This window comes from Gavialis gangeticus, unplaced genomic scaffold (genome assembly GCF_001723915.1).
Source record: "Gavialis gangeticus isolate Ggan-Ray unplaced genomic scaffold, GavGan_comp1, whole genome shotgun sequence".
Lineage (NCBI taxonomy): Eukaryota > Metazoa > Chordata > Crocodylia > Gavialidae > Gavialis > Gavialis gangeticus.
The window spans coordinates 171,217,478-171,235,506 of NW_017729022.1; the positions used below are offsets into that span (position 1 = coordinate 171,217,478).

Sequence of the window (18,029 nt, forward strand, 5' to 3'; positions counted from 1 at the left end):
TGTCCAGCCGAGGCCGAGGGGGGGGGGGTGCGTGCGTGGGACCCGCTGCAAACTTGTTGCTGGCTGGGCTGTCCCGGGGGTTGCCCCGTTCCTCCCTGCCCTGCTGCAACCCCCCCGGGAGCATCCTCCCCACGGGCTGGGCGGCCGCCGCGGGGCTCTCGCCTCTCCCCCCGTCCCTGGCGGAGCAGGGTCCCTCGGGACCACAGGCCTAGGCCGGCCTTTCCCGTCTCCCTGCGGACCAGCTGCCGGCTCCTCCCAGCCCTGGTCCCCAGGGGCGCCCCGCCTGCCTTCTGCTCCCGCAACAGCTTCCTGCTGGGGTCTTGGCCGCACTTTTCCTCGCACCTTTTTGTTATGCCCTCCTGGTCAACCTCCTCCTACCTCTGGCCATCCTCCAGCCGGGGAAAGAGGCTCTGGCAGGGGGGAAGGCTTCCTGTCACTCCTCTCATCCTATTGCTGGCTTCCTGTCACTCCTCTCATCTCCGGGCAGAGTTTCGCAGGCCCCCTGCGCTCAGCTGAGGGGCAGTTGGCTCTGGGACGCGGTCTGCTCTGGGTCCCCTTGCAGATCCCTTGTTATTCGCCTGTGACCTTGCGCCCCTTTCTGTTTTCTTTTGATTTGTCCCAAGAAATCAGTGGATGTGTCTCCAGGGTCCTCCCTTCTTAAAGGAGGCTTTCAGTTTTTCATGATGGGCCTAAGCCCATGACTTTATGGCACATCAAATAGGACTGTTTCCCTCCAGGCTGGCTCCACGGAGGGCCAGTCCATTGTGCTCTGCTGGGAGCCCCTTGGAGCGCTGGGTCTGAACCTTTGGCTCTCACTCACACCCCCTGTTGTGCTTTATTTTTATCCCATGAAATGAGTTGTTACTTTGTCAGTGACCCACCTGGGTAAGGGAGGCTTATCTGTTCACAATCCCTTGAAAGTCACAGATGGGCTTGTCTCACTGAGGGGACGGGGGGAACTAGATGGTTCCCAGTGGTGGCAGGTAATGGAAGAAGGAGCAATGTTCAGCAAGAGAAGTTGAGTTTTTCCTCAGCTCTAACCTTTCTCACAGGGAGGGTAGGAAAGCACTGGAACAGGTTACCCAGAAAGGTTGTAGCATCTCCATTCTTAGAGGTTTTTAAGACCCACAGTCTTGGCTGGGATGAGATAGCTGGGGCTGGTCCTGCTCTAAGCGTGAAGTTGGACTAAATGACCTGCTGAGGTCCCTTCCAACCTTCATTTTCTATGATTCTTTGACTTACTGGATTTCTTTGGCATGACATGGAATATTATGCTCCAGAGCTCACAGCCCCCAAAAAAGGACCCAGTCCTTTTGGCACAGTGACATTCCACCAGCAAGAATCTGCCATCATCTTTGCCCTGGGGTTTGCAAGAGTGAGGCAGCGTTCTCAGGTACTCTAGAAAATTGTATTTGGTGTCAGGGGGAAAAGTGCAAGTGCCTCTGACCCATTTCTATCTGATGGAAGAAAAAATATCCACATTGCTATATGTAATTATATTGCAAAAATGCCTTTCATTAACTGCAGTGAAGACTTTGGAACAAGTTCATTAAAATCTACCTTGCTACAGAGGTTTTCTCAAACACAGTCCTTGATTAATTTAAGGTTTCTGTAAAGGAGTACTTCAAATGTTTAGCTTCCCTCAGCATCTTGCCTTCTGGTAAAAGCCTCTTGCTACAAATAAGCTTCATGGGTATCATTTTTGCACTAAACAACAAGAAGGCTGATTCATTATGAAACAGATGGCATCATGTTTTGGTCCATCTAATTGAAAGTTATTACTGTTGTTGTTGCTACCTCGCTCTTACATGATGTTTTTCAAACCTAGTTCTCAAAGTGCTTTACCAGGGTTGTAAATATAACTCTGACATTAAGTTATCTTAATACACTAGACACGTTTAGATGGAGTTTCACTTCTTGTTCAGATTCTTGAACTAGGCAAATTCTGCATGCAGGGTGGTCACTTTTTTTCTACTGATGAATCATGGTGCTATTAAGACTTTGCTTTATAAAAAATGTAATGCTCTGTTCCCCCCCCCTTCCTTTGTACAGTGTTAATGTGTCGAGGGAAAGCTACACAAGATTTTAAAGGTCCAGACTGTCGCTTCGTAAATTTTAAAAAAGGAGAAGCAGTATACGTATACTACAAATTAATAAGAAAATCAATTGAACTTTGGGCCGGAAGTGTAAGTACTTCACAGTATGTATTTTGTCCCAGTTTATTGACTTTTTAGCACTGTCTGCTTTAGTAATATCTTTTTCTATTGCCTCTTCTTTAAAACATAAAAAATCTTTTAGTTTTCCTTCATAGAAAGATAATGGATGCAGCTTTCACTTGAGGCTAGTTTTAAAAATCATATTTATACTTAAAGGATACTGCTGGGTTAGATTTGTACTATAAATAATGTCCAAAATTCATTCAGGAAAAAAAAAGAGCTTTTCTTATTAAAGAAAGATAAATTTTCCACTGTTGTTTTTAAGTTCCTGTGTAATGTCTGGGTGACAAAAATTGCACCATTGCGGTAATATATATGAACCCCAAACTGACTAGTTAGAAACTAAGGGTGCCTGTAGATGTGCTGTAAGGCTGCTCTGATGCACTATAATTACAACGTGTTGGAGCAGACTTGATTAATTGAGTGATGGAGGATCTTCAGTGGGACCATTTGCTGTAGTCATGCTTGCAGAATTAAACCATGTCCTTTAAAAAAGACAATATAATGTGAAAGGCCGTGTCAAAAGAAAGAGAAGGTCTCTGTAGTGAACCAATTATTACATGGACAAGTCCCATTGGCTTTAGCAGGAAGAAGTTTTACTTGCAACAGGGCAGCAGATTTGAGATGTATAAAACGAAGAGAGAAGGCTTGTTAAAACATGAGGTCTCCTCTTGCAAGGTGAGAGGAGACCTCAGCTTTCACTGAAATTGTTTACAGTTAAGGACATCCAGCCTCTCACAGGGTTAGGCCTTTTACATCCTTGTTTATCCTCCGTTATGTATGAAATATTCTTCTTAATGTCCCTTTCCCTATTTGACCCCCCAAAGACTGATGTTGCTTTTCCAACAAGTCTCTGTACCTCTGTGATCTGGACTGGCCTTTCTCAAAGCCACACCAGTTGGCAAAGCCACACCAGTTGGACTGGTCTTTTGCAAAGCCACACCAGGGTATTGTGTGACTGTCTTTTTCTAAAGTGTGCACATAGGGTAGGGATAGGCAGTCTCACAGCAGTAGCTGAATCCAATTAAAATAGCATAGAAGAAAGTAAAAAATTGTAGCATGTGGTGAAAGAAGAAGAATTTATAATTGTATCATGCTGGCAATTCCCTTCTGACATGTACTGTACCATAAATAACCTGGATAATTAGATGGCACTGGTTTCCAAGGCTGCCAGCTTTTCATGAAAGGAAAATAATAACTAAGAGGTTCAGACCTACAATCTCTGCTAGCAAGGGCTGCAGAATCAGACCCACGGTTTTTAAGCAGAAAAGAAATAGCTTGAATTAAACATGTAATTTGACCATTTTCATTTAAGTGACATTAATGTGGCAATTTAAAGCGATGCTGCTATGTTTAAGAAAATGTATGTTGGGGGTCGGGGGAGGAGGGGACAGACTCAAAGCAAAAGTCTGTTTGCATTAGAAATTATGCCTGAATTTAAAAAATGTAACTTTCTTCTTACTGAATGTTTTTTAAGTATTTGAATAGAGAAAACATATTAATATGTTTTGATTTTGTGCTGTTGGTATCCAGTCAGTTCTATGCTCACCTTCTCTTGCTCTGATAAAACAATGCTTCAAGAACTGGTGGCAGACAAGTCCAAGGAATACTTAAATACATTTTAAAATAACTGTTAATTACTGTACATAAATATTATAGGATTTTCCTTTTTGTGTGCTTTTTAAAGCCCTTTTTAAAAAAAAAATTGGGACAAATCTTATTTGTGTTAAATGGGGCCTAGTGGGACCTTTAAAACCAAGAATCGATTGCAGGGAGACTGCATTTGTCTATCATTGAAGAAGTAAGGCTGATCAAATTGCAGCCTGTAGTTCATAGTCTGAAATGTGTCTCTACAACTTCCTACCATAAAATTACTAGTTTTATGGACTCTTGTGACCGTGTGTGTGTGTGTGTGGGGTGCGAGGGCAGTTGTTTTTGAGGAATTGCTCGATATTTCTTAGAGACACCCATTGTAATACTTTTGGTTCACCAAAGGAAACTGAATTTGAGTCTGAATTATGGCTGAACTGGGCTTTGTTTTAGCAAACATTGTAAATGTATGCCTAATCCTGCAGGTAAGTATGCCACACAGGATCAGGGCCATAAATGCTGGTTCATATAGATTGGTGAATCTAAAGATTTTTGGCTTTTATTTTGGCTTCCTTTGCTTATCAAGTGCATCCAACTCGACTCAGGCAAGCAGGTAAGCTTGAGTGTTGAGTTTTGACGTGTGTGTGTGTGTGTGTGTGTGTGTGTGTGCGCGCGCGCGCACAAGAAAAGAACTTTTGTCTTGCAAATCTTGACCCCAGTCATGTATGCCTCTATATGCACAGTTCCCAGTGAAGTTGTTGGGAATTCTGCATACAGAGAGTTTGCAGGTTCCAGATGGTTACATGTATGACAGATGCATCCAGTGATAGATTATGTTTACTTCCCAGCAAAGCTAATACAAACCCCACTAATCCCACCAAGCAAGATGCTGAAGTGGTGAGGATATTTTTAAAAAAGGGCTGAAGACTAATTCTTTATCGATCCTATAGAAATTCAAGGAAACTGTTTCTGCAAGCTGCAAAGAGATGATGCCTATGTTAGACTTTTGCTTTCTAACCATAAGTACATACATACATAACTTCCTCCTCAAGTATTCCTGCCAAATAGTAGTCCCCCTAAATCAACCATTTATGTATGTTTATAATGGACCTACTTCTGAGCAGCTACAAATGACTATCGCTTTTTACCAAACATTTTAACAAGATTTCCTTTTTCTACCCCAGAGACATACAAATTACCTCATGGTAAAGGATTGAATACTAGTTAGTTTTGCACCAGAGACATTCCCTATTTCCAGTCCGAAAAAGACCCTACTTCACCTTTCTCTTAAATGATTGTTGAGGGTTGGGGTGCTTTAACATTGAGAGAGACAATGTTTCTGAAAGATCCACAGAGTTTAGAAACTGTGTTTAACATTGTTTCTAAATTATCTGAATGGTTTCAGTTGTCCATAAGTATTGTTACAAACCCTGCATACAAGGGAAGAGCAAATTAACCGTTTTTTGCACTCTTGCAGTCCTTGCCTACCCTCCCCCCATAATTATTTCTGATGATGTGCATGATTTTTTTTCCTTTAATCAAAGAATAAGGGAAACCTGCTGCTCATTCTCCTTCTGTAGATAGATATAGGCAGATTTATATCTATATCTATATATCCTTGCTGCCTTCATTGTGGTGTTTAGTATGTATTGTGAGGCAGTGGCTTTTGGGGATTATTAAACGGCCGGTAGCGTTTTATGAATCTTTGAGTAGATGTTGCTATCATTGGTAGAGACTACTAGGATAACCAACTCAAAAATACCTACAGACTTTTATCATCCTAGCTACTTCTCTTCTCTAGATACGTAATAGTGTGTTTAAACTCATGTCTCATTTGCAGATCAGTTCAGCTGCCAATTAAGTGACGCCATCTCCAAAAGGGTCTGCAGGATGTATTTTTCCTCCTTTCTCCCTCTCTGCCATTCTCCTTTGTTTTTTGTGCTTCAGTTGTTCCTGAACAGAATTAAGAGCATGTCCTTTGCATGCATGGCATTGTCTGAATAAGATTTTTTTTTTTGTCACAGACCAACAGGTTGCAAATGGGTCATGGTAGCAAATTTTTGTATGGTTTGTGACTGAGGTAATAAAGGAGGCTGAAATTTTGATGCCTAATTTTGACCATCATTAAGATTACTGTATTTGCCTGAAACCAAGACAACTCTCAAGTTAAGACGCTCTCCTCCTCCCCACCCCACCCCACCCCCACAACAATTAGAGTCTATACATGGAAACTTTATAGATTTGTTATAATTTTCCACGTATAGAATCTAATTATTGGAGGATCATCTTAAATTTGTCCTTCACTCTTGTAGTAGGGAAAACAGTGGCGTGGGGGCAGGTAGTAAGCGGGTAGACTTAACTTGACTCCCCTGCTGCTTGCTCCGAGTTGGGCCTGGAGTCAGAGTTGCAGCAGCTACAGCCCCTCTCTCCACCCCCAACAGCTTTTACTCAAATCCAAAACAAGATTGTTGGGCTTTTTTACTCCCATGTTAAATGAGGGGGAGGCTTGTCTTAGATTTGAGTAAATACAATAGGGCATAAGGAGGATACTTTGAAGCTTTATCTTTTGAGTTGGAAAGGAAAAGTAGTTGGTGGAGAGGATGTACTTGGAATAATACTATGGTAAAAAAAGGGGAAAAAAACTCTTTAGAACTGGCCTATGCTGATTGGATGGTTCCAATAATTTGGCTTAGCCTCTGTCTAAACTGCAACCTATGGGACTTTTATAATATGGTAGTGATTACTTTTTGACTATAGTATATACAAAAAAAATGATACATATTATATAAACATGCCTTTTGATGTAGCTTGTTTCCAATACTGTTTCATTTAGGATAAATCCAGGAAATTATTTGTCTTTCTGTTGTTTCTTCCACACGTGCAAATTCCATACCTGGATCAGATTCTGTTCTAATTTATGCTGCTATAAATCTAGAGAACTCCAGTGGAGTAAACTCACTTTCGAGTTATACCAGTGCAACTGAGATCAGAATCTAGCTCATCTGATTACTTTGCTAGAAGAGGGAGGTGGTTGCTTGTTTTTGTTGGAGGAAACAATGTTCTTTTTTAATGCGTTCCTTAATGTAATGGTCTTCACAAAAAAAACTCTTAAGAAACCTGACAGTTACCTTCTTGATCTCACTATAAAAACATTGAAATAGAGAACAAAGCATGCTCATTTTCTAGCATATGTTGGTGATCTCTAGGGACTCTGGACCTTTAAGGGTGTGTCCACCAGTTTCTAAATGCTTTGCATATCTAATCTTTGTAGCAATACTATGATATTAATATTGGCTTCTGAACAGCAGTTCATTCAGAGTTGCCAAGTGAAAGTATTATTGTGTGGATCTTTAACTAGCAATTGATAAGAGAGATTATTGTCTCCCAATGTTTGCTTTTGATCTGCTCCTCCCCTTAAATGACCATCTGCAGCTGTTGCTCATGTAGAAAGTCATCACTGAAGAACAAGAATGTTTGCAAAGGAGTGCATATTTTACACCCTAATATTTAGGTCTGTAATTACAGTGTTAAGTGGCTACAGTTCAGAAACATTAATTAGTTCAGGTGCAGTTTTGTATTCTCCTAAAAGCTGGTTTTAAATAATTTTCAAAATATGAGGTAAGAGTTATAATTTTAGAATATTATATTTTTTCAAGGAGGTAGGCTTTATTATGTACACATTTTAGGAGAGTGTGTGGTGTAGTTAAAACTATGATCTAAAGATTAGAGCAAGCATGAACCAGGATTCCCCATGTAATTCCCAGTGGTCCTCCTCATTTGTTATGAAGCCTCATTCCTAAGTAAGCCTGTTTTTAAAATGGGGATAATACTTCTTCCCTACTTCACAGTGGTCTTCTAAGACTTAACTAATGTCTGAAGTTCAAAGTAATAAAATTATTTCCCTCCAGTTTGTTGTGATAACTTAAGCTTTAGGTCTAGACATGTGTGATGTATTTTTAACTACCAATTATAATTTAAGGACAAATTAAATCTATAGAAACAACTTTTTTTCCTTGTGTGACTTCAGAAACTTTTTTACATTGATGGGTATGTTTTTTCCCTTTGCAGGTTGGCAGTGATTTTGGATATTTTCCAAAGGATTTACTTGAAATAAAACATAATTATACCGATGATGAGCTTGAATTACCAACAGATGTAAGTTGTTGTTGTTGTTTTAGGGTTGCTTATACTCAGTCCTAAACATTCAGTGGACTCACTGAAAGAGAGAATTGGGACCTCAATAAGTGTAGAGGAAAAACTATAATTACTTTTCAGCCAGTGAACTAATATTACATATATGGATAATTTGATTGTTAGATTCCCCCTCCCCCCCCAATACAGCATTTTTTTTTAATTCTGACAAAACCTTACTAAATAACTTCACACAGTGTTCTTTGCAGCACAGAAGAATCGTGACCAGCATGGTTGTGTGTGGGCCATTTCATTATGCACTCTGCTGTTTCCCAGAACTTTTGGAATTCAGTGACTGATTTAAGAAACATGCAACCAGTTTTGTCTAGTTTAAGCTATTAGCACTACAGATGACGCTACAAGACTTATCTGCTTAGGCAGTGCTATTGTAGTTGCTTGACTACGTATGTAAGGAATAATTGTGTGTGTAAATTGTAGCTGTACAATCTAGACTGTATTTTGGTCCATTTGTGTTATGGTGGAACAAACTGTGTGAAATAATTAAAAATAGTTTGGATTACTATATAATTACAGTAATGCCTGCTATGTGCTAGGCACTTCCTCAACACTGAGAGAGGACACTGAGAAAGTCCCTGCTCCAGGGACTAAGTAGATAGAGGTTTGGGAAATGAGCACTTACTGTAATTAAGGTATTTACCATCTCTAAAAATTAATAAAGAATTCACCATTGCCACTTCTGTGGTTCAACATTGCAGTAATTTCCATTTCAAAGACAAGTGATAAATATAGCAAATCAACTCCTGCCACCAGCTCTCTAGCTGTTCCTCACTACTTGGGACTTTCAAACAGTGGGTTAAACTACATGTTCCTTACTTAGGTTTCAGTTGGTCCTTGGCCAGGCAAAACTCCAAATGATTTCAGTGAGAGGGTTTAAAAATTTAGTCCCAAATGAACAGAAACATAGCTATAAATACAATGGTATAGAACAGTGTTGCTCAACCTTTTGACCCTACGAGCCATATGAGTGGTATGGGACTGGTGTACAGGCCATATTGGATCTTGTGCCTCAGGACTGGGCCCACACACTCAGCTCCAGACTGTGCTGTCTCTGCCCAACCCTGCATGCTGGCATCAGGGCTACAAAACTCTGCACTGCCTTAACGCAGTCTTGCGTACAGGAATTGAAGCCCCAGGTCCCTGTGCTGCTTCCACCTGGCCCGGTGCATTGGGATTGGGCTCTGTACCACCCTTCATACCAGATCTAGTGTGCAGGACCATGGCTCATAGGCATCCTTGGCTGGCTGGCTGGCTGGCAAGGTGCTGGGGTTTGGTGTAGAAAGTTCAAACTATTTTCTTTATCGTTACTGGAGAGGAAGTAACAATGATTAAGTAACAGTTTTGCTGTCGTTGAATGAGATTTGTTTTTTTCTCTTCCAGGAAACAGATTTTGTTTGTTTTGATGGAGGAAAAGATGATTTTGATAATTATAATGTGGCTGAGCTTTTAAAATTATCAGAGGAAACTGTGGCAAATGAAGGGAAATTGGATTTGAATGCGGCAGGGAAAGAAGTTTTTGAACAAATCACAAGGGAGGAGGAGACGGAAGAGGTTGATGCTGAGACTGATGTTTTTGAATTAAGTACAGAAGAAAGAAAGGAAAGAGAAGAAGAAGACAGCTCACTTTCTAAAACGACTGAGAATGTGGAGAGAGACCTTGAATCCCAGGGAGATACCCTTATTGTAAACAGTAATGAAGAAAATTCTCAGGGAGACCAAATGGCACATGAGCACTTGAAAGGAATATTACAAGAACAATCAGAAGGGCTTGAAAGTGAAAATACCAAAAACTCGAGTATTCCTCAGGAAGAAGCCAAACAATCAGAAAAGGAGAGTGAAGAAATTGATGCTTATACACTTTTAAACAGAGAGCTATCTATGAATTTGAAAACCAAATTTGGCTCAACTGCAGATGCTCTTGTGTCTGATGATGAGATGACCAGTCTTGTTACATCACTGGAAGATGATTTTAATGACGACACTCAAGATACAGAAAACCTGGAAGACGACCATAAGGATCATTCTGAAGAAATCCCCTTGCTGTCATTTGTAGAAGAGGAAGAAGCTAATTCTCCACTGGATTCAGAAGCAGAAATACATTTAGTGGATAAAAATGCTGACCTTAAGTCAGAAGAAGTTGAACCTGATGAAGCCCCTGAGGATGCCACAGAATTAATTAACCAAAGAGATTATGGAAAAAAAGAAGATTCAGATTTATTAACATCTGTTGAAGACACCATCTTTTCAATTGTCACTGGGAATGAAAAAAGAAGTGATAATACCGAGGTCAACAAGTCTGATACAGCAGAAGAAAAGGAAGAAGAGGATGAGGTGATTCATATTAGTAAGGAGAAAAAACAAGCAGTAAAATCCAAGCTCAGGGACCTAACTGAAGAAGATCTTATAGAAAAGGAAGGGCACCCTGTAGATGACCTAGACCTAAAGGAAAAGACAAACAAAAGTAAACAGTATGAGGAATTTTCCCTTGATGGTGGATCTGAAGAACTGCAGAACACATCTGAGAATGGTCCTGGCCAGGAAGTTGACCTGGAGTCTAAACAACCCACTGAAAAAAAGCAAAATGTTCTAAAGCCACCCCTCAGTGAAAGCAAAGAGGATTCTGAAGAAATGAATCTTCATAAAATAATGAAAGAGACAGAGAAGCCCAGGGAGATTTTGGAGGACAGCTTGGAAAATGAAACAAAGCACAAAACATTATGGAAAAATATGAAGGAGAGAAAAGCAGCTGTGGGCAAACAATCTGTAAATGTTCTACACAAACCCCTGGAAGAGCTACAAAATGTATCCCAAAGTGACCTGGGGAATACTGATCTCTTGGAAGGCAAAGAACAGGAAACTTCTACACAGGCACAAGTAGTTCAGAAGGATGAAAAGGATTTAGAACAAGTGAGGGTGCCTGAGACAGAAACACATGTTTTCAGAGAGGAAGAAGTTGCAATTCCAAGGGAAAGGGTGAAAAAAGTTCCCACAGAGAAGAAAGACCTGAGTAATTGGCATGAGAGAGAAGCAGCTGTTAAACAAGCTAGGCAACAGGAAAATGAGACCAGGTATACAGAAGAAGCTGTAGAACAAGAGCTTTCTCAAAATGCTGACCAGACACTACCAGACAAAACCCCTGGTGAAAGTTCTGCTGAAGATCTATCCACGAACACTGAACAGGAGGTGAATGCAGATAGTTCTGATCAACAAGACACTGCTGACAATGAGGATCAAAACTTGGACAAAGCTCTTGGTACAGACCTAACCAGAGAAAAAACGTTAAAACCAGAACTTGAGTCTGAAGAGCTGGAAGTTGAAGAAGACTATGACCCAAAACAAATGGAGGAAGAGCTGTTAGAAGATGAAAATGCTGCAAGTGCAAAACTGTCAAAAGAGAGATTTGCAAGTGGACATGGTAGTAAATTAAACATGAAAAGAACAAACCCAGAGTTGGAAATTCCAACTGAAGCTATTTCAGGAACTGCTAATCCTGTTTATGAAACTGATGAAATAGGAGAGGAAGTAAACATAACATCTGAGCAGGCTGGAAAAAAGAGCAGCATGCAGGATGTGAGCAAGATTAAGAATGAAGAGATTGACATACAAATCAAAAAAGCTTCTCAACTGAATAACATGGAAGATGACAAAGATGATGATAAAGAAGTCCCTGTAACATTAGAATCATTTGAAGTGGAAAATGAGGATGGAATAACTTTGCCAAATGATGCCAGTTCTCCTGAAATGGTGGACTCTAAAGATGTCTTTAATCAAAGAGAAAATCCTCTCCAACAGGACCACTTATGGAAGAACGTGAAAGATGTGGAGAACTTAACTGATCAGGAAGGAAATGATCACCAACAGTCTTCACACCTCCATGGGTCTGCTGATATCTCAGGAACCACAAATGAAGTTATGAAGCCAGAACATAGAGACTCTGTGAAGCAGCTTATGATAATGAAAGAATTCTTTGATGAAAAGCGTGTGGCACGTCTAAAAAAGTATCTTGGGCCCCAGCACATTGTCAGAATAGAAGCAATGTTTCATGACATGAAATTGGAGCTGGAGCTTGCTCAGAAGGGTAATAATAATCATGACACTATTGAAAAGACTTTGGACCAGATCCTTGAGTCTTCTGAGTCTAGCATTATGGATGTTGTGGAAAATGTTTTGGATTCAAGGGTGACAGAAAACAAAGAGGAGGTGGTGAAAGAAATGGATCTGTATGATGAAGAAACTGCAGTGATGGATGATATTCAGGAATTAATATATTCCTTAAGGCACAAATATTCAGCTGTTTTTGACAGTGCTCCCCTTGCATCCACTGCAGATCCCAGAATGGATTCTAGGCTGCATGTTGCAGGTAGGATTTTTAAAAGTCTGGATGACAGTTGCTTCGGGAGACACTGTTTTGTTTTGTCAGCATATAAAGAGAGAAACAATGAACACAATAGATGCTAAAAAATACACCAATTAAAATTCTACCCCAAGCAGAGTTTTTATAAGATGAGAGGAGAGGGTAGAAAGAAACTCCGTGAAGTCCACTAGGGACTTCACTATTTCTAATCCAATAGTACCCTGATCCTTTGTTGCCAAGTAGTTTGCAATCTGCTTAATTAGCAGAAGGTTGCTGAAAAAAAGGATGAGCCTCTCAGCTATTTACGGCTTTTACTTTTTCATTCAGCTGGAGCTCATTGGCAATCACAACTGTCTCTGTGGCAATTCACAAACCTTCAGTGAATATTTAGCAGCCTGTAGTATCCACTGAAACTCTAATGGTTCCACAGTAGCCATGCAAAACTAGTACTTGATTTTCTGATATCTGTAGTGTTTTGTATAAAAGACCATGCACTTAAATGATCTATATAACCGTCCTTAAAGTCCTTATTGGAGTATTCTCTACGCTCACAATACAGAGTGAACAAGTAGAGGAAATGCAGAACAAGCCAAGCTTGGCAAGGGAGAAGAGCCAGAGATTTCACATAGGCATCAGTAAGTTTCCGGTGGATTATCGTAATTACTGTAGCAAAGACAGTCAAATGCTGTGGTAAGTGGCAATATAGAATGCTAGGGTATACCTTACTGTACAGCAGGGGTGTCAAAGACACAGCCTGCAGGCCGGGTCTGGCCTATGGAGTCCTGTTGTCTGGTCCATGATGTTGCCTATGGGTCTCGCTTATACCCAGAGGCCTCATGTGGTGTGCACCAGATTTACCTTGCACACTGCGCGCAATGGGGAGCCAGTTTGGCGCACATATTGCCCATGGCACATAGCTCTAGTCCAGGGCACCCACTCTATGTGGCACTCGTGCCTTACGGCCCCACACACTGAATCCAATGTGCAGGACTGCTCTGTGGGCCTGATCCAGCCCACAGACTCATCCCATGCTACTGTCTGGCCCATGGGGCCTGGTGAGTTTGACAGCCCTGCTGTACAGAAACAAATGGTTAGCCATTTATTTTCTGTTTAATTCCTGTTACTGCGATACGAAAAATAAGTTTTTTCATCTGGTCGGTGAGGGTATCTTGAATTATTCCCAATCTCCATACAGATATTTAGTTGGATGTCACTGGAATTTGACTAAAAATATGCTGGGACTAAAATAAAGTAGTAGTCTGGCATGGCACATTTCATGTAAGAAAGCTTTGTCAATCACAGTATTTCATTATCTTTCACTAGACAAAACTGCCATAAAGAAATAAGTGCCAAATCAATCTTACATTCATATTTTTTTCTGTCTATTGTAGATACTGCAAAAGAAATTCAATATGACAGACACCCGACAGGAAGCCCAAATATGGCTGAAGAGAGTGATCAGACATTCCCACAACTTGAGGATAGGAGGCCACTCCAGTCCCCTGAAGGGGAGGAGGAAACTCTTAAACCAAGGAATCCTGAGCATAATATAAATATTGTCAAACAGGCCAGCATCTTGGAAAAAAAGGAAGTCCATCAAAGTGAGAAAGGAATGCAATTGACAGATTCGTCCGTTGGGTCCAGTTCTTTGGGGCAAAGTGACACGGAAGATTTTACTGCAGGTAATTTTTCTGAACTAGCTTTGTTTTATGCCTAGCAAATCCACCTTAATCTTTTCAGTACTCCAAAAAGAAGTGTATATTTTAACAACTCTACAGTCCAGCTCTAAGTGAAGTAACTGGAAGATCAGTTTCCTTGGCTGCATTTTGTGCACTCCAGAAATGGCAAAGAAAAAGTTTTCTAGTAATAGTTCTAACACACACAGTTATTTGCTGAACTTGATAGACTGGCAAAATCAGTTCCTTTACCTTAGGTATTTACATGACCTTGTTATCATAGCATCAGTGCATCTCACAGTCTTTAATATATTTATATCTTTGCTTGACAGCTAGGGAATTGAGGGGCGGGGGGAGAGAGAGAGAGAGTTGTTTGCCAAAGACAACACAGAAAAAATCTGCAGCAGGGGAGGGAATTGAACTAGGGTCTTCTGAATTTCAGTGACGCACACTAATCACTGGACCATCTACCCCTTTGCCTCACTTCATTACACATGACAGAGGGGATGATCACCTTCATTTCCAGTTACTCGTTGTAAAGCATCTCCAACATGTCACCATGTTCTAAAATAATATAAAATATAAACAAGCTAACAAAGAAAGGGAAATATCTTAGAAAGTTGGTAACCCTTTTCACAGTCGGTCATATAGTGCTGAGAGCTTGATGCCTGAAAGTTTGTCCAACAACTCTTCCAGCTATTCAGTTGGTCTAATCAAAGGTATAAAACAGTGCTTGCCTCCTAGACTAAGTAAATTTCACTGGGGGAGGGGATGTGGAGCTATTCCATTTCTGGGCTCAGCCCAGGCTAGCAGGACTGTGTGATAACTTGTCCAGTTACCATCAGACAAAATACCCACCTCTCCAATTCACCCTTGTTTGCAAGCCCAGCAGAGAGGCTAAGGATTGAATGCACATAGATCTCTCCTTTCATCCCCTAGTGGTGACTACATGTTATAGCTGAATTGCAGTAGCCGAGCGTCATGTAACAAATGTGCATTTTACTATAAAATAGATCAATAATCGTAGGGATAGTCAAATACTGCTTTCTAGTGCTGTTAGCACAAACTCCTGTTAATGCTGGAGTAGGAGTTTTCACCTGTATCTCTTGCCATGGCACTTATTCCACAATGGTACTATTGGCTGTCCTTATCTACTTCTGTTGTTGCTCTGACTTAACAGTGATGAAGGAAACATGTCCAGCATAAAGGGGATGTAATAGTGGTTTAAAATCATATGCATCAATAATTATTTGAAATTCTATAAATTGGTGCAAGAAATTTGTTGATTAGGAGGCAGAGTCAGCAGCCCAAGAGGGAGCAAAGTCTGAGTCAAAAAAGACGATCAGTATGGAACTATTTTCCTTTCTATATTAGCATTTGGGAGTTAATTGGAGTCAGCAGTGAGGTCCAGGCTTCTGTATACCCTGCTTCAAATTCTTCACTGTGTCTTTTCGTGTCAGGTCCAGTGAACAATAATGGTCCTCATGCACATGCTGTTTTATTACTACTTCAGAGTGACTGATAGAACAGGCACCAGCTTAAAACCAACTCAACATAAATCTCGTCAATGAAAAGTTTAAAATGGATTTCCTAGCCAGGAAGCTATTGACACACAGTTCCTAAAGTTTGATGTAGGAGAGAGAACATTTCCCTAATGAAGACAGGGGCATAAAGAACAATGTAATGTAGGAATCTTTGAGGCAGATTACTAGTTCTGTTTCTTCAAATCCTGCTGATGCAGTCTTATGTGCTGGCCTTATAAAAGGAATACTTTCAGCCCAGCAAGAATGCAAACTGAGAACATAAGAACTGCCACTTACTGGGTCAGACCACAGGTCCATCTTACCCAGTCTCTCATGTCATACCGTGCACTGTCCGGTGTACTCTGCTTGGTATTGACCCTTGGTGCACTTACTTTTAACCTATGATCTTTACTCTCATCCCTGCTTTGTCTTTTATTTGTCCCATGAGATCAGTTGACATATATCCAGTAGCCCCCTCTATTAATGTGGGGTGGGGCGGCAGTAACTGTTGCACTGTTGGCCTAAAGTCTGTCCCCCTCCCAATATGTCTCAAATAGGCCTGTGTCACACGGTGGCAGACAGCAGATGCTGGAAAGAAGAGAAAACTAGGTCTGACTGGGGTGTTTTGTTCCACTGTTCCTCTCTCACTTGCAGCCTCCAGCATTGAAGGCCTAGATAAAGGCAGAATGGAGTTTGATTAGGTCTGAGATTCAACGCTTGGTCTCACAACACCATGAACATTACTTTTAGAAAGGCATAATACTCTAGTTCAATGGCTTTCAACATTTTTTGTACCAGGATCCGTTTGTAAACATGAACTGCCAGTCCTGACCCAGTGCCCCTCGTTCCTGACCTGCTGCCCCCAGTCCCCCTGTGTGTGGGGTGGAGGGGTATACGTGGGACATGGGGGGGGTCCCCAAGCAGCCCTTGTAGGCTGGAACTCTGTCAGCCTGCAAGGGAAAAGCCACAGTTTTCCATGACTTTTCTTCTTTAAAGGAGAATCCATTTTTAAAGGTTGTTCATGACCCTTTCAATATATTCTTGCAACCCACTTTTGAGTCATGATCGATGGGATGGGAAATGCTGTTCTAATTGGACCCTTGAAGTAAAGATTAAGGTGTATTCGTGTTTACATCAAACAGTGCTGGAAATGACATTTGAATCATAGAAAATTAGGGTTGGAAGGGGTTCAGCTGGGAGAATGTGGAAGAGCACAGCAAGTGTTATAGATTCAGAACATGAGGGTTGGAAGAGACCTCAGGAGGACATCTAGGCCAGTGGTTCTCAACCTTTTTTGTACCAGGACTCATTGTAAACATTGATGGCCAATCCCGACCCAGAGCCCCTTGCTCCTGACCTGCTGCCCTCCACCCCCAAGCCCCCCAGTGTGTGGAACATGGGGGACCCCAAGCAGCCCATGCAGGCTGGAACTCTGTTAGTCTGCCAGGGAACAGCTGTGGTTTTCTATGTTTTTCTCCTTTTAAAGGAGAATCCATTTTTAAAGATTGTTTGTGACCCTTTCATATATTCTTGCAACCCACTTTTGGGTCGCAACCCATGGGTTGAGAAACACTGATCTAGTCCAGCCCCCTGCTCAAAGCCAGACCATCTCCAACTACAGTATCCAAGGCAAGGCTTTGTCTACTCAGGTCTTAAAAACCTCTGAAACAGCTGGATTGATCGTGAGAAGCATGCAGTCCTTTTCATTTTACTTGCTGTAAAAAATATTTTAGAGTTATATGGTAGAGAAAGAAAAGAATGAATGGCATATTTACATCTGAATGATTAAAGCTAACATTTGACCCTGCCTTGTCCACGTGTGGGGTCTTCTGTTAACATAGCAAAGTGCATGTAGGCACTACTTAAGATATACTTGAAGCACAGACCTTAAGATACTGTATTAACTATTACAGGCATGGAATATACAAGAGTTTTGAATGGGTTCTGTACCTGTCCCTTTCTTAAGGGAAAAGGTGGATGTGAATATTCATGTTATCACAAGCCAATGACCTTATTATTACATTATGAATCTCAATCATGTAGACAATAAAAAATGCCTTCTTTTAACTCAAGGTACAGTCCCTGGTGCAGAAGAGAAGCACCCTCCTTCTGAGACACAGCCTGTGGCACCCTCCCTCCTCGCCACCCTCAGCAATGCGATTGTGGGGGCCAAAGACAACGTGGGACCTGTCACGGAGATGGTAAGTCCCATAGGTACCAAGGAAATCATGGGTCAAAGGGCAGCTCAAAAAGAGAATTGAATTCACAGTGGTGGACTTATGAGGGAGCTCTACCACGTGGACACCTGACAGTTAAAAATGGGGGTGGGGGTTATTATTTCAGTGTTGGCAACTCTTATGATTTTTGGTGTGGTTCTTAATGTTACGCTTCAGGAATGTGAAAAACTTAGCTTTCGTGTGTGTGTGTGTGTGTGTGTGTGTGTGTGTGTGTGTGTGTGTGT

At 41.2% G+C, this 18,029-nt stretch overlaps 1 protein-coding gene across 2 annotated transcripts in view; it reads left to right on the forward strand.

The window, feature by feature from the left end:
• Positions 1 to 18,029, forward strand: part of MIA3 (MIA family member 3, ER export factor) — a 41,434-nt gene that overhangs the window by 256 nt on the left and 23,149 nt on the right. For both annotated transcript variants that reach the window (XM_019516485.1, XM_019516486.1), the window contains exons 2-6: positions 2,053 to 2,186; positions 7,875 to 7,961; positions 9,396 to 12,375; positions 13,761 to 14,051; positions 17,642 to 17,769. In XM_019516485.1, coding sequence (XP_019372030.1) covers positions 2,053 to 2,186; positions 7,875 to 7,961; positions 9,396 to 12,375; positions 13,761 to 14,051; positions 17,642 to 17,769 — 3,620 coding nt within the window. The remainder of the gene's footprint in view (positions 1 to 2,052; positions 2,187 to 7,874; positions 7,962 to 9,395; positions 12,376 to 13,760; positions 14,052 to 17,641; positions 17,770 to 18,029) is intronic.